At 41.7% G+C, this 20852-nt stretch overlaps 1 protein-coding gene across 1 annotated transcript; it reads left to right on the top strand.

Moving 5' to 3' along the window:
* The first annotated feature begins 6594 nt into the window (after nucleotides 1-6594).
* LOC141116559 (olfactory receptor 11L1-like) lies at nucleotides 6595-7533 on the top strand. Its single transcript, XM_073608957.1, has one exon. The coding sequence runs from the start codon at nucleotides 6595-6597 to the stop codon at nucleotides 7531-7533; it is 939 nt and encodes a 312-aa protein (XP_073465058.1).
* The last annotated feature ends 13319 nt before the right edge of the window (nucleotides 7534-20852 follow it).

Below are 20852 nucleotides of genomic sequence, written 5' to 3'. Positions count from 1 at the left end.
ACCAACCAATGGTCTCCATACTGCCCGTTGTGGGGGAATTCGACCCTCCCGCACTTTTGAACCGTTCCGGACCCACAGGTGTGGGCCCGGTGTGGTGTCAGAGTGTTGAAGGATATTGTTGCATCAGGATCCCTTATCCCCTTTCGTGCACTTGCAGATAGACACAATCTCCCTGGGTGGATGTTATTTCGCTATTATCAGTTGCGACATGCCTTTCTGAGCGCAGTTCCCGGTTCCACCTGTTCTTCAGGCTGATGCGATTGAGGAACTGCTCTCGCAAGAAACTCTGCATAAACCCCTGTCTACGCTGTACTTGACATTACTTAAGAAAGACTCGCCCAGGATGGAGGCCCTATGGGGTAAGTGGAAGTCGGACATCCCGACCTTAGACAGGGAATCATGGGAAGAGTGCTTCGAGAATAGCCTCCAAATACTGATTTCCTCTAGGGATAAATTAATTCAAACCAAGTTCCTACACAGAATATACCTTATGCCTCAAAGACTGCACAGAATATTTCCACAGAGGTCCTCGAATTGCCCGCGGTGCCAGTCACCGGACAGTGACTATATTCACATGTTCTGGAATTGTCCTAGACTCTCCGGATATTGGGCCACTATAGAGGAATTTGTAAATGTCCGACTCCAATTGGGAATTTCTCTATCGGCTGAATTAGCTTTGCTGGATATACAGGACGACGAACAGAGACCTCGTTATACCAAATTATTATTGGCACTATTGCTATTCTATGTTAAAAAAGAGATTCTACTAAAATGGACATCTCGTCGCCCCCCTACAATAAGAGCCTGGGAAAACTCGATAAATGCGGTTATACCTATGTATAAATTAACTTATATAAGTAGAGGGTGCCCCCAGAAATTTGCCAAAGTCTGGCAGCCGTGGACTGACCCGATTTGACCTCCCACTCTATAAATGTAATATAGATGCTTAAAAGATAGGTATTGCATGTTGTGAGGGATGGGTGTGCTGCTTCCTGCCCCCCCCCCCCCTTTCATTCATTTGTTATTTTTCTGTTATGTTATTGCCCCACCCCCCTCCCTGCCCGGTAGACATGAATATGGGACAATACTCGATGGTAGATTAGTGCTGTCTGAAGTTTGCTATCTATACGTTACATAATTGCTCTGTGTATCTGATATACTAATTTTCATTTATTATGTACTGTACTTTATATTTTCTCAAATAAAGACCAACCTTGTTGTTAAAAAAAAAAATAACCCAAATCAATGTATATTATTTGGTCTGTGTGAAAGATATAGAGTCTACAAGCTATGGTGCAAATCACTGAAAATTGATCTCACCTGATCACACCTGATGTACTGACGGCCTATCTCATTTCTTGAGATACTAACAAGCCAGGAAAGTACAAATACACCCCAAATGGCCCCTTTTTGGAAAGTACACAATCCAAGGTATTTAGTAAGAGGCATTGTGAGTTTTTTAAGTTGTAATTTTTTCCCTCAATTCTTTGCAACATTTTTCTTTTCTTTTTTTTTTTTCACAGAATTGTCATATTAACAACTTATTTCTCTCACACAGCATATGCATACCACAAATTATACTCCAAAACACATTCTACTACTCCTCCTGAGTATGGCGATACCACACGTGTGAGACTTTTAAATAGCCTGGCCACATACAGAGGCCCAACATGCAGGTAGCAACGTCAGGCGTTCTAGGGACATAAATTACACATTTCATTTTTTGACTACATCTTACACTTTTGAAGGCCCTGCAGCACCAGGACAATGGAAACATCCACAAAATGACCCAATTTTGGAAAGTAAACACCCCAATGTATATTTTAAAAGGCATAATGAGTCTTTTGAACATGTAAATTTTTGGAAAACGTGGAAAGAAAATGAAAACACATTTTGTTTTAGAGAAAGTTGTCCATTTATAAGATATTTCTAACACATAGCATGTACATAGCAAAAATGACACCACAAAATATATTCTGCTACTCCTCCTGAGTATGGCGATACCACATGTGGGAGACCTTTCCACAGCCTGGCCACATACAGAGGCCCAACATGCAGGAAGCACCATCAGAGATATACATTTTCATTCTAATTTGACTACCTATTACACTTTTGTGAGACACTGATAGGCACTGTAGTGGCAAGGGTGTGGCATGGATGTGGCATGGATAAGCACTGATGTGGCATGGATGAGCACAGATGAAGTATGGATGAGCATGAATGAGCCATGAAACTGTGTGCTATGGCAGGCTATAATCGAGGGGCTGGCACTGAGCATTAAGAATTTTTAATGTATAATTATAACAGCGGGCTGCGGGGGGGGGGGGGCGGAGACAGACACAGGCATGGAACTGACAGGCAGGAAGGAGGGGAAGAGATGAGAGCAGAGCAGGGCTGTGGGTGACGGAGGGATGCAAATTGACAGTGGTGTTCATGGCTCAGCAGCCCTGATTTTCCTGGTCAGTATAGAGAGGGCATACAGGAAGTGGCAGGAACAGGGAGGTTTTTTTTACAGTTTAGAGGGGGGCAGATTACACAGCACAAGCACCGTGCTGTTTAATCTGCTTTAAGGGACCAGGATATCAATTTTTTTTTTATGGGTTAACAAACACTTTAACTCTTCTGCCTGTAGCTCTGGGGTCCTCAGCTCCAATCTTGGCCAGTTTATTCACTGCATGGGGTTTTCTTGTACTTCCTTTGATTGCGTGTATTTCTTCTTCACTCCAAAGACATGCTTGAAGTTTATTTGTCTCCTGTCTAATTTGGTCCTATGCATATAAGATAAGGACCTCAGATTGTAAGGTCCTTGAGGGTAGGGACTGATACAAAATTAATTGTATGCAAAGCCTTGTATAAAATGTCAATGCTTACAATGTATTAAAGTAATAGAAAATAACTAAAATATACCACTTTTGGTATGCAGTATGACATACTGCATAATGTGTCTATTATATTTAAGTTTTCAGTGACTGACATTATTTTTAGTGGGGCATTTTTTTTTAACAAGCCCAACTGTTTAGAGCAATAAAAAAATAAGCTGTTGCTGTGATAATTACAGAATGATGTTTTGATTCTACCATGTTCATTAACACTATTAATCACCCAGGAGAAATGAACAGTGATCTCTAAGGATCCAAAATTCCCTAATCAAAAATGATTTATATAGTAGTAAAAATAAAATACTGTATATAAGTCAAAATAAGGGTGACACCAAAACAGAGTTATTTATTCTGCTGGATGTGAATTACTGAATAACTTGTTGTCCAAATAGGACAAACTATGAGCATATTCATTCAAAGGCACATTTCACAAGACCAGGAAACGTAAGTTCTACCTATTGCCCTTTACGGACTGGTTCACATCTAATGTAGCCCAGTGTGTTTTTATTCTGCATCAAAAATGCACGGACAATGTTTTCCATGGATTCCAATGGCCCTAGTTCACACCAGTGCAGTCAACGAAAGTAGAACAATTTTTTTCTAAATGGAAAGCATCTGGAAAGCAGAAAAATGCACCGGAACACATATGTCCTCAATTGAGATGAAGAAAAAAAGAGAAGAAAATACGCACCAGAATGCATCAATGACGCACATGCAGAAACGAGCCCAGAATGCAGAAATTGTGTGACCTGGCCCTATAAACAGAATAATCTGCTTAATGGATTACTGCACTTTTTATTATTATTATTATTTATTTTTATTATATGAAAATACCAACATACAAAATTTTCCTTCAAAGTTCAACATTAAGTATAATAGTAAATGCAATTTCAAACCCTCCCACCCCCTACCCTAACTCCTTCCACCCCCTACCTCACAACCCTCTCCCCCTTCCCTTCCTCTCACTTTTAAAACACACAGAGGGGGTTATTTACTAAAACTAGGAAGTGCAAAATCTGGTGCAACTCTGCATAGAAACCAATCAGCTTCCAGGTTTTATTGCCAAAGCTTAATTGAACAAGCTGAAGCTAGAAGCTGATTGGCTACTATACACAGCTGCACCAGATTCTGAGGGATCCACATTTTTGTAAATCTACCCCTATAGGTTGCCTTACTAAAGGAGTGGAGCTTAGTAAATGTGCAGAAATTTTACTTGGCAAAGCATACCCAATGACAAGCAAGGGAAATGTAAAAATGTTTATTTTTGCTTGCACATGATTGGATGATGGAAATCATCAGAGCTTCACTTCATTTACTAAGGTAAGGGGAAGTTCCAATAAGAAGGGGAAATTCCCTTGCAAAGTGAAAATTCACTTTGCTAAGTGAACAGCCTTTAGTAAATCAACCTCCTATATATTTTAATATGTCCAGGTAACAAAAAAATAAAGCCTCTCATCTCGGCATTTCTTTCCTGAAAAGCTGGGGTGAGAGGCTGAGGAACTGATCAAGCAAAAAAAAAAAAAAAAAACCCAACAAGCTGGGTATACAGATGTCAATCCAGAGATTGACATCTGTACAACCAGCCTGCCCCTACATGGATCAAAATTTGGCCAGTCCCTGCTGAACTGGTCAAATTTCAATCCATGTACAATATGGCCAGCTTAACTTCAGACAAAAATCAAAAGAATATCTTCGCCATACACCTGCTTGATTCTATAAAGTAAAGAGCCCAAATTCATGATTTTTATTCTGCTGTGTATTTATGTAGTCACTGGAGATCAGAGACTGGTAGAAGCAGGCAGTACCTGCGCACAACATAAGGTGTTAAATGTGTTGAAAGCACAGGTCTCCAGACTAGGACCGAGAAAAAGAAAGGCATCAGGGAATCCTGTAGATGTGCTTTCTGGTTTCCGTGATGTTAGGTCTGGAATACATATAGCAAGTCAGGGAACACATTCAACACGTACGTGTTTAAAATTTATATTTAACTGTGGAGGGGGGGGGTCTGTTTTAATAGCTTAAAAGCTGACACCATTCCAGAAATAGGCCCATATTAATAAAAAGTAAATGAGGTTGATTTACTAAAACTGGAGAGTGCAAAATCTGGTGCAGCTGTGTATGGTAGCCAATCAGCTTCTAACTTCAGTTTGTTCAATTAGGCTTTGACAATGAAACCTTGAAGCTGATTGGTTTCTATGCAGAGCTGCACAAGACTTTGCATTCTCCAGTTTGAGTAAATCAACCCCAATAACATATGGTAGTATAAAAAACTGAAATCTTGAACATTAGCTGCCTTGTACAGAATACTCAATGCCAATCCTTATGTGTACCTTTCTCAAAACAAAGCGCCCCTACAGTGTGTATGCATGTTTCTGTATGACTGTATATTTATTTGTTTTACACTTTTTTTAACATTTTTTCAGTTGTTTTCTGGCTTCTGGCCTAGGCCAAAATGATATCATATGTTCCAGGAGTCTTAATGGGCATTATATCTTTCTTTCATCTGGAGGAGGGGAAGAGGGGATTTCTCAGCTAAGCACACCCTAAGGCAGGAAAGAAATTTGCATGATTCCCCCATCAACACAGTCAGTGCTGACAGGGGAATCCCTCCTGCCGAGCAATTGTCTGCTCCTGGCAGGGGTGCATGGATGGCAGAAGACAGTGATTATAACATATATAATAAGATAATCCAACAGGCTAGTTGTACTCAAGTTGATCGATCAATCAACTTGGTACATTCAGCCTGCCCAATAACGGTTCGAATCTCGGACGGTTTCCTGCTGAACCGGCCGAGAGTTGAACCGTCTATGGCCGGCCTAAGCCAAGGGCAGATGGATTACAGGAAGTAAATACTACATGAATGTTAACCCAACATTTCATATTCCCGATATGTGCCTGCTGTACCATGCCCTAGTTTGAAAAAGTATTCTGTCCTCTTTGCATTGCTTTCTTTTGTGTGAAATTCCTGGTGTTTCTACCAGTTTCTCTGCTTTCATATTAAAAACTGACCCTGCTAGGCATAAGAGCACATCGTGGTCAGTTTTCTTGCTGTGCTGAGAACCTGGCCTGTTCTCCTCCAATGATCAGACTTGTGCTGGCAGGGCCATCATTGGGAAGCTTAGTGTGCTGCTATTATTCCTCCCTTAGCTCTCTGAGCTCCTTATGCAGCTGAGAACAGAGGGTATGTGATCACTTATATAAAGGGGAAAAAAAGGTATTTATAATATTTTTTATCTGTATACACAAATGTTTTGCCTTTCGTTTCTATTTTAACCTCAATGGGTTATTTTACAAGGTAAGGATTCATATTGATTTTACATTCCACTTTAACCTCTTGCCACCCATATAATGCATATGTGCAGTGGCAGAAAGCTTGGTTTTTAATGCCCACATGCCATGCAAATGCATCCATGTGTGGTAGTCATAGAACATTCCGTGCTGAGAGCCTGCTCATTGTGTACTCCCAGCACAATGACTGAGCTGTAAAAGAACAGCTCCTTGTCTGTACCTATGATCTGGAGCCAGCTGGACCAGCTCTTGATCATGAAACCAGTGTGACAGCCAGTCACAATGTTCATGTGATTGGCTGGCCCTTCCAGCCCCCCCAGGTGTAAAGATCCTGTTAAAGGACTACCAAGGCTGGGTGGACAGGCGTTATGCACAGATTTAGCCAACTTCATACATTTGTCTGTACTTTCCTCCTACAGGGGGAGCCATGCCGGAAAACAACAATACAGTGGTTCTCAATTTCTTCCTTCTTGGATTTCAGAATCTCTCCTTTTACAAATTGATATTATTTGCTCTTCTCTTAGTAGTTTATGTTGCTTCTCTCAGTGGGAATCTTTTAATACTTACTTTAGTTTCTTTAAGCAGAATCTTACAATCTCCCATGTATTTTTTCCTCTGTCATCTGTCTGTTTGTGATATCATCTTTACTACAAGTATTTTGCCAAACATGCTCAATGTTATACTAGAAGAAGGCAGCAGAGTGTCCATTGCAGGCTGCATTGCCCAATACCACATTTTTGGCTTATGTGCAACTACTGAATCATTCCTGCTCACTGTGATGTCCTATGATCGATACTTGGCCATCTGCCATCCATTACGGTACAGTGCAATTATGAATATAACCCTTCAAGCTCTACTACTATCTACATCATGGTTGCTAAGTTTCTTAGTGACCCTGGTCTCCCTAGTTCTTATAAGCAAGCTTCAGTTTTGTGGCTCAAATATCATTGACCACTTTTTCTGTGATGTGGCTCCAATTCTAGAACTTTCTTGCTCAGACACATCTATAGTAAAATTGGAGATATATGTGTGTTCCGTTCCTATAGTACTTTTTCCATTTCTGTTTATTACGGGCAGTTACATTTCCATATTTGTGAATATTATACAGATAACTTCTACTACCGGTAGACAGAAAGCCTTCTCAACCTGCAGTTCTCATCTGATTGTTGTATGTCTATACTATGGGACCCTCTTTGCTGTGTATGTTGTACCAACAAACCTCTCCTCTCTAAATATGAGTAAGATCTTGTCTCTCTTGTACACTGTGATTACTCCATTGTTTAATCCAATTGTGTACAGTCTTAGAAACCAGGATATAAAGAAAGTACTAGAGTCTTACATCTATGGGAATCAGAAAAGATACTGATATATGGATATACGTACAGTATATTGTATGTAACAATGGTGGAATAATTGCCATAGTCACTCACATATCTGCTAGGGGATCAGGCTAATGGGTGCCCTACACTAGATACAGAACCCTACTATGCCATCATAGCTGTTATTTTATTATCTCTGACCAGGTATGGTAACCGCGTGGCCCGATCATGCTGCCTTGTGATCCTCTTAGGAGGATTGGCAAATATAAAGTCTCAATATGATTTTATTATTTAGAAAAGTGTGTTGTTTGATTAGAAAACACAGCACTGTCTATGCTGCCTCATTGGGCAATTCTACTGGTGTGTTCTCACTTCTTAGACCTTACAAATGCTATTAGGGTAGGGGATTTTTAGCCCAGGACCACACTCCAGATAGATCAACCACGTCCCTTAGTAAACTTGCAGACCTCAGCTACAGTCACTGAATCATAGCCATTGTACTCTGATGCATTTTTACATTAATTGGGCTTAGTCGTAGTTGCAGAGCTCCTCTAAGCCCAATCAGGGTGGAATACGTCAGAGGGGCATGGCTAATATGCAAGTACGGTAGTTGAATCCTGCATGTTTACCAAGGGATGTGGTTAATCTATCTGGAGTGCGGTCCTTGCCTTAACGCTAGTGGTGGATGAACAGAGCAAGACGTGCTCCTGAATGGACCAACTCCCAGTGTGGGGAGGGAGCTAACAAGAGGGATGCAGATGGCTCTTGAGCATTGGTATTCTTTACATGCTGCCATAGGGTGGGGGATACTGTAATTTATTTTCTGGTACAATACTTTTTATTTTGATACACTAAAACCTTGGATTGAGAGCATAATTCGTTCCGGAAGCATGCTTGTAATCCAAAGCACTTGTATATCAAAGCAAATTTCCCCATAAGAAATAATGGAAACTTAAATGATTCATTCCAAAACCATTTATTCATAAGTCCTTTAGTTTATAGTACATATAAAAAGATTATAGCAATTTGATAGGTTGTATAACCATAAAATATCCATCCACAAATGGAAGCCTCCACAAGGGGTTAGAAGCAAAATCCATCAGGAGCTACAGAGTATAAAAGAAAAGAGAGGTGGGCGGCACAGTGGTGTAGTGGGTAGCACTCTCACCTAGCAGTAAGAAGGGTCACTGGTTCGAATCCCAACCACGACACTACCTGCCTGGAGTTTGCATGTTCTCCCTGTGCCTGCGTGGGTTTCCTCCGGGTACTCCGGTTTCCTCCCACACTCCAAAGACATGCTGGTAGGTTAATTGGATCCTGTCTAAATTGTCCCTAGTATGTATGAATGTGAGTTAGGGACCTTAGATTGTAAGCTCCTTGAGGGTAGGGACTGATGTGAATGTACAATGTATATGTAAAGCGCTGCGTAAATTGACGGCGCTATATAAGTACCTGAAATAAATAAATAAATAAATAAGAGAGGTGCCTCTAAGTGTAGCAATGTGGTTACATTTAATGAAGGTACAACATTTAGCAACTCACATGGTTGATTTTTAAAAGAGGCACATCTAAGTATGCAGGCATCTGGGGTAAAGAGGTCCACATAGACCATTCTCCTCACAGCTGTCAGTCTGCAATCGTGACCGGGAAGTCTACCCTGCAGTAGAGAGATCTGAAAGTGAGGCTTGAAGAGCTCATGGAGCGCAGTGTGGAAAGGGCGATGTCAATGGCGGTGAGGAGGATGGCCTATGTGGACAGCTTTACCCCGGATGCCTGCATACTTAGATGTGCCTGTTTTAATCATCAATATGGATAAGTACAGGCGCAAGGAACTGAACACAATGTTTCCACAGGTTATGAGGCCTATATAAATCAAGGTGAAAAAGAGAGAAAACAAATACATTGAAATATATTAAAAGATTATTAATAGTTCAAACGTTATGGAAGAAAGTCCACAGACCATGGGGAAGGAGTAGAATTCACCACTCAGGACAGCCGTCATATGAGAACAGAAACCATGTTCCAGTACACTGCAATAGACAAGGAGAGAGGCGCCTCTGGGTGTAGATTTAAAACAAATTTAATAAGTACATAAGTAGGCAACTCACATTTAAGACGTAAAAAACAGGCATGTAGTATGTCCCAACACATGAGAGGGAGGGTCATCAGTAACGGTCCAATCCTGAGTAGGGGAGCGCTGTATATGCTTGTTCACCGCTCACTCATTCACCGCTGATGTATAGGCCGGATGCCGTGGGGAGGAGCTCAGGACGAGGCCTGGAACGCTGATGGTGCAGAGGCGAGGATGGATGACGTCACTGCCATGGGATGGATGTTTTAATCATCAACCATATGATTTTCTAAATGTTGTACCTTCATTAAATGTAACTGTATTGCTACACTTAGAGGCGTCTCTCTTCTCTTTAGCGTCAGTTGTGACTTGAAGCTACTTGTATATCAAGACATTGCTTGTATATCACGTCAAAATGTATTACAAAATTTTGCTGGTCTTGCAAAACGCTCTCCTCAACCAAGTTACTCTCAAACCAAGGTTTTACTGTATAAGAAAGAGTACAACTGTAATAATCCTGAGCAGGGGATAGGAATAGTAGTCATAACATAATACAACATAAGAATACACATATAGAATGTGTTTTAAGGCATAAACTGTTAAACAACAGTAACCCTCCGACCAGAGTCGGGGGTCAACACAGGGTGCCTGAGCCGTAGGGCTCAGGGGCTGGAGTGTGGAGCAATCCACAAAAAACATAGACTGGACACACAAGAACGAAAAACACGGGAGGAGGGAGTGTGGGAGGGGGAAGGGGAAAGATAATGATTGAGGAAATGAGAGGTGAGAGTAGACACAAAAGAAGAAGTGGGAAGAGAAGCAAAGAAAGGGGGGGGGTCCCAGGCTGGGAGGTGGAAGAGGTCAATTAGAGATGCCCAGGCTGGTCGGGTGCAAAGTTCGAAGAGCATAAGACCACCACAGGGGGCCCACACCTTAAGAAATTTAGTGTGGGAGTCGTGGGGGGGGGGGATAGTTTGTTTACATTAATGACAGTTCAATAAATGTTCAATATTACCCCCAATAAGATATAACCAAAAAATAATAAATCCCCACCAAAATGAATGTTTTATATGTTTAGAGTGCATGTTAAAATTGAACACCAGGGAAACATGAAAAATACCCTTTAGTTATGTTTTATTAAAGGATAAGGATATTCTTTTCAACACTTCCCCCAATAGTTTGAGCATAAATTATTCTTAAAGCTGAAGTTTAGTCTTTTTTGGGAATACAGCTCCAAACACATTGTGCATCCCATCTCGTGCAGGCTGCTGCTTCTTGTAAAAATAATTTTTAATGACGCCTTCATAGATGACAGATTTTACCATGAGCGGTTATCTTTCAATGCTGCATAGGTTATACTAGTGTGAAGAGTTGTGCTGTTCACTCACCCCTTCTGCTCTCTGCACCATTCACATTGCTTGTAGTATTAATCTCCTACAATGCCTTGAGTTCTCTGAATGGAGGAGGAGTGGATGAATGACAGGATCTCCACCTCCCTTTCAAGAGAGGATTTTTTACAAGATGCAGAAGCCTGCAGGAGATGGGGTACACACATGTATCTTATGTATTTGGTGCAATATTCCAAAATTAAACAGTATATATACTAGTATAATACATTACTGGTTTCAGGAAGGCATCAGATTTGGGGTAAGTAGGTCTGTTTCCTGAAGTTTTTTCAGATGTATATTTAAAACATTCGAGACAAGAATATTCTTCATATTGACATTTTCTTTTGGGAGACAGCAAGAAGCCTACATTGGATAGTTTTGAAAACACTCCATCTGAGTTACAAATTCAAAGGCATTCTAAGGTCACCAGATTGCTATGCAAAAGGAGTGGGGTGGACAGATGCACTTACCAAGTGAAGTATTGGGAAATTAGAACATGTTCTCTACACTGAGGATAATTGCAATAAATTTCACATATACTATAAGATGTTATGACAGACAGCAGAGCAAATGTGTAAATAATTAATTATTCATTTTATTGCTTTTAACCACTTCAGCCCCGGAAGGATTTACCCCCTTCCTGACCAAGCCCTTTTTTGCGATACGGCACTGCGTCGCTTTAACTGACAATTGCACGGTCGTGCGACATTGTACCCAAACAAAATTGACGTCCTTTTTTCCCACAAATTAGCTTTCTTTTGGTGTTATTTGATCACCTTTGCGGTTTTTATTTTTTGCGCTATAAACAAGAGCGACAATTTTGAAAAAAAAGCAATATTTTTTACTATTTTCTATAATATATATCCCAAATAAATATATAAAAAAAACCTATTTCTTCCTCATTTTAAGCCAATATGTATTCTTCTACATATTTTTGGTAAAACAAAATCGCAATAAGCGTGTATTGATTGGTTTGCACAAAAGTTATCTGATCTACAAAATAGGGGATAGATTTATGGCATTTTTATTATTAATTTATTTTTATTGGTAATGGCGGCGATCTGCGATTTTTATCATGACTCCAACATTGCAGCAGACAGATCAGACACTTTTGACAGTATTTTGGTATCATTGGCATTTATACAGCGATCAATGCTATAAAAATGCACTGATTACTGTGTAAATGTCACTGGCAGGGAAGGGATTAAACACTAGGGGACGATTAAGGGGTTAAGTGTGTTCCCTCAGTGTGTTCTAACTGTAGGGGGGATGGGTTTACTAAAACATGACAGAGATCAGATCCCTGTCATGTTGCTAGGCAGAACAGGGAAATGCCTTGTTTACATAGGCATCTCCCCGTTCTGCCACTCCGTGTCACAATCGTGGGCCACCGGCGGACATCGTGTCAGTGGGACCCGTGGGCACGCTCCTGCGGTGGGCAATGATGTATGGGTTTTGGGCACATGTGCCACTTTGCCAACTTATATCGGAGTGAGCCGGTCGCCAAGTGATTCAATTCACAGAGATCATATTAATCGTACTTAAAAGTACAGAGATAAATGTGCTAGAAAAACAAACTGTGTTTATAAAATACACTCCATTTTAAAGCAATATATATTCCACTAACTTTACGTATAATGTGTTAACCTCGATACAAAATCAAGAGCCCAATAGAGCTCTTATAATTTATATTTAACCAAACATAGAATGTAAAAAATAGCAATAGAATTCTGAATGGCTCTTTTATACAGTAATTAGAAAATAAAGCACAATCTAGCATGCAGTCTAAATATATGACTTTCCATTATGGAATATAGCATTGCTTCCTAATACAACTCAGATTCATGTGGTCAATAAATTGAACAGTTTTTGTTAAAAAATAAAATAAATGGTAAAGACGTAAAGCGGGGGCACTATGTACCTCTGGTGGAAAAGAGATGTAACTTTCTTATAAAAAAAGGTTTCTCCACAATAATGCCCTGTACACACGGTCGGACATTGATCGGACATTCCTACAACAAAATCCATGGATTTTTTCCGACGGATGTTGGCTCAAACTTGTCTTGCATACACATGGTCACACAAAGTTATCGGAAAATCCGATCCTTCTGAACGCGGTGACGTAAAACACGTACGTCGGGACTATAAACGGGACAGTAGCCAATAGCTTATTACAATAGGCCAATAGCCACAATAGCCAATAGGTCCTATCACACATTTTCCGTCGGAAAATCCGACCGTGTGTACGGGGCATTAGAGCTGTGAAAATGTGGAATAGACTTCTCCAAGAACTAGTTCTGGCCAGCTCAGTGGATTTAAAAAAAAAATAAAAAGGGCTGGATGGATTCCTAAATGCACATAATATTACTGGATACTATTTTTTAGAGGTAATATCGCCAAGGGCAATTGATCCAGGGATTATCCAATTGCCTCCTGAGGGATCAGGAAGGATTTTTTTCCCTCGCTGGAGAAAATAGGATCATGCTTTATTTTATTTTTTGGCTTCACCTAGATCAACTGTGGGTATAGAATTAAAAGTAAGGAGGATATGTGGCGCTAACCTATCTTAATATACCAATCACAATTACAGAAAGGACCTCCCAAAGCTGCACTAATCTGTAAAATTACAATCTTCCTATTCACAGTGCAGGTATGCATCTAAAATATCAATACCCTAAAGTCAGTACAACATCCGGTAAACACCCACAGATAGTTACCATAAAATACAATCTACCTTCCTACTTCCAAGTGCAAAATGCATGAATGTTCAAGGTAACTCATAAAAAACCATGTGTTTCAATACTGACTAATAAATCCTCCTGTTCAAAGAATAAGCCATATTAAAGTGCTTGGTGCTGGTTACAATTCCTGGTGCAAATAATAAAACAAATCATACAGTGTGCAAAATAATCCTAAATTGAAACGTGCGACTGGAAATACAGCCAAAAATGTATTAAACTGAAAAGTGAATATTTAAATACAGTTCCTTATACTATAAACATATAAAGTGTGATGCACTGCTTTTTTTGAAAACCTCTTATAATAAACATAGTGCAATATAATCCCAATGTAATTATCTACCAGGGTGTGTGAGTACACCTTTTTATGTTGGCAGCTTTCATCTGGTACTATTGTTTATTTTCATTGATGAGATTGTGGTTTTGCACACTAGTCCTTGCACTTTTATTTAACTGTGGGTATAGCATAGTGTGTTTGAAGGTTTTTTTTATTTAGTTATATTTCCTATTAGTTTACTAGATGGTCTTGTGTCTTTTTTTTTAGGCCCCTTTCACACTGGGGCGGCGTCGGTGGTAAAGCGCCGCTAACTATTGTTAGCGGCGCTTTACCGTCGGTATTCGGCCGCTAGCGGAGCGGTTTTACCCTCCACTAGCGGCCGAGAAAGGGTTAAAAACCACCGCAGAGGCGCTTTGCTGGCGGTATAGCCGTGCTGTCCCATTGATTTCAATGGGCAGGAGCGGGGAAGGAGCGGTGAATACACCGCTCCTTCCCCGCTCCAAAGATGCTGCTGGCAGGACTTTTTTTCCCGTCCTGCCAGCGCACCGCTCCAGTGTGAAAGCCCTCGGGACTTTCACACTGGAGACAAAGCAGCGGCACTTTTGGGTCGGTTTGCAGGTGCTATAATTAGCGCGATAGCGCCTGCAAACCGCCCCAGTGGGAAAGGGCCCTAAGCCTAGCTATGTAACTATGTAACTATGTTACTATGTTACTATGTAACTATGTAAACAAAATCTTTAAAGTATATACAGCATAGTACCATCTGTATGTAAAACCAATAAGTGATTTTCCAACAAAAGGGGTCTATTTATAAAGTTTTTTCACACAAGATACACAAATTTTTCTACTTGAATTAATTGAAAGTACAGAGATAAATGTGCTAGAAAAACAAACTCTGTTTAAAAAATTCACTCCATTTTAAAGCAATATATAGTCCACTAACTTTACGTAATGTGTTAACATCGATACAAAATCAAGAAATTGGGTTTCTCATATAATTTATATTTGAACCAAACACAGAATGTATAAAATATGAAAATAGGAATAGAGTTTTGAATGGCTCTTATATAATCAGAAAATCACAATCTAGCATGCAGTCTAAATATATGACTTTCCATTATGGAATAAAGCATTGCTTCTTAATACCACTCAGATTCCTATGGTCAATAAATTGAACAGTTTTTGTTAAAAAAAATAGAAATAAAATAAAATAAATGCTAAAGACGTAAAGTGGGGGCACTATGAACTTCTGGAGGAAAAGAGATTTAACCTTCATGTATAGAAAGGCTTCTCCACAGTAAGAGCTGTGAAAATGTGGAATAGACTCCCTCAAAAACTAGCTCTGGCCAGCTCTGTGGATTTTTTTTGAAAAAGGGCTGGATGGATTTCTAAATGCACAGAATATTACTGGATACAAATTTTTAGAGGTAATATTGTCAGGGGTAATTGATCCAGGGAATATCCGATTGCATCCAGGGGATCAGGACTTTTTTTTTCCCTTACTGGAGAAAATTTGATACTTTTGTTGGATCAACTGTGGGTATAGCATAGTGTATATGGAGGTTTTCTATTTATTTATATTTTCTATTGGTTGAACTAAATGGTCTGTGTGAATCCTGGGTAAAAGTTGTGTGAATCTTGTGTGTGAAAAATGTATTAACGGACTCCATTATGGGCAAATAGCATGTATTCAGCTTCCATGTCTAGATACCTCTAAGTTGGATCATGGAAGTTGTCAGCCATCTTCTACTCTAATCATCTACCTTCCTGAATATGAACAGAAAATTAAATTGAACCCAAAGACTTCTCAAATCCCGCAGTATTTCCACCTTCGCCTTTGTTGGATTTTAGTTAATACAGGTCTCATCACGATCACAACACTTCCACATGACGATACGTGTGGGAGGAGGCCCAAGGCAGCCACCCCCACCCAGAGTAGGCGGTACTCCATCTTCCACCCGACTGTCCTGCTGGCATCTCCCTATTTATGGCGTAGTCTCAGTCCCCTGCCGACCCACTTCCGGTGATTGGCTGAGGTCTCTAGTTCTTGAAGATTTTTCAACCTTCTAGACCAGGTGGAGGTATTAGAGAAAGCTGTCAAGATCCATCCAGCCTCTAATATCCCTGACCCAATTCCATGACTCAGGTTATTCCTGGCCAGAACTATATTTTTTTCTACTCCTACTTCTAGCACACACTAGAAGATGCTACACAACATACGTCTATACCAAAACTCAGTACAATTTTCTGGCCTATGAATAATGTTGCATAGTCGCACTTTTCAGTTCATCTTAACTTTTGATAAAAACCACCGTAAACCACCACAACTACTAAAGGTTATTTTTTTTTCTTAATAAAATAAAAAAGATGTTATGCTTACCTGCTCTGTGCAACGATATTGCACACAGCAGTCCCCTACCTCTCTTTTGGCAGCCCCCCAGGCGCTGTCTGTTCCTCCTTCCCCCAGGTGCCTCCTTAGCAAGCAGGAGTGCTATAGAGACACCCGCGCATGTGCCCCTTGATAGGTTTTTAGGGATGGTGTTGGATAGGTTTGGCAGGTGGGAGGTTTTTTTTAGAAGATACATTAAGGTATCAAAAACTATTTAGAACTACTTTAATCATCTGAAAAATACAATCTAGAAGGCTGAAATACTTTCCTTGATAAAATGCTGCTTCAGGCTCCCTTATATGCTAGACTTATCTGAGAGCTTTGGTCCCATATCGCCTTAGGGAAGATCAGAAAACATGACCTTCCCTTCAGCATCCCTAGTGTACTCCCACCCCTTTTGTATATGATCTCTTTTCTCTTCCCATTTACAAGTTTATCCCTCCTGTGCAGGTCTCCTGTGGGGTGCAATGCAATAGTGGGTATGTAGTGTATTTCCGAGTAGTCTGCTAGGCAAATTTAGTCAGCTTCTCTGTAAGCAGTGGAGCATGGGTTGATTGCTTTGGGCGGTTCAGTGTCTCACAGGCTGCTGTTTTGCTACTTCCCCCTGTCTTCTGGATAGTTCTGAAAGTATAGTGGGAGGGAGAGAAGAACAAGCAGCCTGAATATTTATGGATTTTTGTCCAATCCCTGGAGAGGGTTGTCCAGTAGAGGTTGGAGAGCCTATAATTATTCTGAGGCCTGGCAGCCAGACTGCTGGAGGAGACCCCTCTGCCCTCTGCTGGGGGCTCTGCCCCTGGGGCAGAGAGTGACGAAGGAGAAGCCTCGGGAGTCCTGTGAAACATCAAGGCCCCAGGTAGGCCTAGCTGGGAGCCCTTTCAGAGAGAGAGGTAGAACCAGCAAAACATCTGTGAAGAAACTCCACTATTTGAGTGCTTCAAGTGATATTAAAGGCAGATTTTTTTTTCATAACAAATATGTCATACCTGCTCTGTGCAGTGATTTTGCACAGAGCAGCCCCAATCCTCATCTTCTCAGGTCCCCAGCCTGTGCTCCTGGCCCCTCCTTTCTGCGGAGTTTCACCATAGCAAGCAGCTTGCTATGGTAGCACCCGAGCCACTGCTCTGTGTGTCCATTCACACAATTGGAAGCGGCTCAGCCCTGCCCTTGCTCTCTCCTCATTGGCTCACTGGCTGTGATTGACAGTAGCAGGAGTCAATGGCTCCCATTGCTCTCTCAGCCAATGAGGAGGAAAAGACCCGGGAGAGCCACTGCTCTTGTGCACATCGCTGGATCAAGATGGGGCTCAGGTAAGTGTTAAGCATAGAATGCATGAAGGTAAAAAAACTTGAGCCTTTACAACCACTTTAATCCTGCTACACAGCAGGGAAGTAAGTTACGGTGCAGTGCAGATCTGTCTAAGAGTGTCCGATGCAGACAGGAGCAGTGCATGCTGTGAGAGGAGGAAATAGGTCCACATTACCAGTGGCTCCTGCGGGGGGTAGCGCTACAGTAGTAACACTCCAGGCAAATAACTACAGCATCTGGTAATGTGGATAAAGTGCTCCCAGCCAGTGGCGGCTGGTGCTCAAAATTTTTGGGAGGGCGCAAACAAACTGAAAAATTCTGAAAAAATAAACCAATTGCATCCTCACTGTGCCCATCAAACGCAGCCACTGTGCCCATCAAACGCAGCCATTGTGCCTGCAAACGCAGCCACTATGCCCATCAATTGCAGCCACTGTGCCCATCAATTGCAGCCACTGTGCCATCAAATGCTGCTACTGTGCCCATCAAATGCTTCCACTGTGCCATCAAATGCTGCCACTGTGCCCATCAAACGCTGCCACTGTGCCCATCAAATGCTACCACTGTGCCATCAAATGCCACCCTTGTGCCCATCAAATGCTGCCACTGTGCCATGCACTGCCACTGTGCCCATCAAATGCTGCCACTGTGCTATCAAATGCTGCCACTGTGCCATGAATTGCAGCCACTGTGCTCATCAAATGCTGCCACTGTGCCCAAACGCTGCCACTGTGCCCATCAATCACAGCCATTGTGCCCAAACGCAGCCATTGTGCCCATCAAAGGTTGCCACTGTACCCATCAAATGCTGCCACTGTGCCATCAAATGCTGCCACTTTGCCCATCCAATGCTGCCACTGTGCCATCAAATGCTGCCACTGTGTCCATCGATTGCCGCCACTGTGCCATCAAAAGCTGCCACTGTGCCCATCAAACGCAGCCACTGTGCCATCAAATGCTGCCACTGTGCCCATCAAACGCTGCCACTGTACCATCAAATGCTGCCACTGTGCCATGAATTGCAGCCACTGTGCCCATAAAATGCTGCCACTGTGCCATCAAATGCAGCCACTGTGCCCATCAAACGCTGCCACTGTGCCCATCAATCACAGCCACTGTGCCCATCAAATGTAGCCATTGTGCCCATCAAAGGCTGCCACTGTGCTCATCAAATGCTGCCATTTTGCCATCAAATGCTGCCACTGTGCCCATCGATTGCTGCCACTGTGCCATCAAAAGCTGCCACTGTGCCATCAAAAGCTGCCACTGTGCCCATCAAACGCAGCCACTGTGCCATCAAATGCTGCCACTGTGCCCATCGAATGCTGCCACTGTGCCATCAAATAATGCCACTGTGCCCATCACATGCCGCCACTGTGACCCCACCCACTTGCCATCTGCCTGGCACTTACCCTGTCTCGATGTGACATCGGTTGACGGCGGCGAGCGGTGGACTCCATGCATCTCCTCCCAACCTCTCCTCCTGATAGGCGTCCAATCACAGCGCCTGTCATTTCAGCCAATCAGGTGACGGGTAACAGACCCGAGCACCTGATTGGTGGAGAGGCGGTTCATTGTTAGGAAAGTGAATATCATTCGCTTTACTAACACACCTGGGTGACCCCGAGCGCCAAGCATGGTGCTCGCAGTTCACCTATTTTGAAGCCTATTAGAGCCTATGGCTCTAATCAGGTGCTTCAAAAACACCCCCCCGCCACTGTAATTCAGGCTCCCACCGCTCGAAAAGGGGCCGGGTGCCTGAATAGGGGGTGGCAGCCACGGCCATGGATTGATTCATGCTATGCATGAATCTATCCATTGGTCATAGAGGAGGTGGCTGGAGAGAGGGGGCGGCGCACGTGCGCCCTTATGGACGCACCGCCACTGCTCCCAGCACATATCTTCTGAATTTAGTACACAGATAAGAGTAAGGCAGAATAGAAGGGAAGGTCATCCTTTTGGGATTATGACTTTGTGAGTAGATGGCATCGCTGAAAACTTTTCTTTTTTTAATCGTCAAATGTGAACTAATCATTTAAAGTGGTATTAAACCTCAGAAAACAGGGGAGAAAAGCTTAAAAAAGAAAATGTATGCAGCCACCGGATCTAATGATTGGTAAGCTACAATATATTACATTTTTGGTTTTGGGTTTAATACCACTTTAATTTGTATTCAGACATTGACAAATATTCTAGGTGCGAGGTAAAAGTGGTTGTAAACCTCAGACATGAAATATGAACAAAGCATATCCATCTATAGTGTGTACTTGTCTCAATTAAGAGCACTAAGTGTCATTTCTGTCTGCTGCTTCATTGCTCTGCTATCAGCATAAATCACTTCTGTCAAGTTTTTCTGACACCAAGAGAAAGAAGGTGACGGGGAGGGATCTCCAGCTGGTTGACAGCCTCAGCTCTGTTCCTGTGTGTTCTGTGAAGGGGGGGGGGGTGTCCCTTCCCCCTCAATTAGCTGTCAGAGTGCTCCTCACTGAGCTCTGTAGTGTGTATTTTCAGTTTTCCGCACTTTATTTCTGACAGCTCAAACAAGCTTTATAAAGTCCTGACTTTGAATGGATGTAGAGAAGATAAGACCGCAGATAAACATTTACAACGTATGTAGTAGGAATTGTTTAATATCTGTGTATCATCTGAGGCCAGTCACTTCATTGGATTCAAGTGAGGGTTTACACCACTTTAAAATTGGTAATTTAAGCATAGAATGCTTAGTTACCTATAAGATAGTGGTCACAATTACAACCTTATACTCTAGTTACAGTTGACAATGTACATGCAGAAGGTGTAAGGAACCAATAGCAAAATAATTATAGGACTCGCTCTCCTTTCCCTGACCTACGGAATATCATTCTTTTTTTATGTAACATTACAACAGTAGCAGACTGACCTGTAGTATGCACTTTGAAAGCAATCCAAACAAGGTAAGTGATATATTTACCTTGTATACAGATTTATTGTATCCAAAGTAATTTTCCTCAAGCTATGGCTAGAGCAGCCAGGCTCTAATGGGACTTAAGTTTTTTTTTTTGGGCCCCATAGCAGTTGCTTTGTTTGCAATAGTTGTATCCTTGCTACTCACACAGTTCAATACCACAGGCATACAAAAAAAACAAAAGAAAGGTAAAGTAGATGTCCATAGTGGAGGATGGTTGTGCTCCTTTTGGTCAGCACCCAAAATTCCAGAGG

The sequence above is a fragment of the Aquarana catesbeiana genome, linkage group LG13 (genome assembly GCF_042186555.1).
Source record: "Aquarana catesbeiana isolate 2022-GZ linkage group LG13, ASM4218655v1, whole genome shotgun sequence".
Classification (NCBI taxonomy): domain Eukaryota; kingdom Metazoa; phylum Chordata; class Amphibia; order Anura; family Ranidae; genus Aquarana; species Aquarana catesbeiana.
The sequence above is the reverse complement of the archived record's forward strand: the minus strand, read 5'-3'. Positions and strand labels throughout refer to the sequence as shown.

Excerpts from the sequence above, each read along its gene's own strand:
- LOC141116559 (XM_073608957.1), top strand. The coding sequence starts at position 6,595 with ATGCCGGAAAACAACAATACAGTGGTTCTCAATTTCTTCCTTCTTGGA.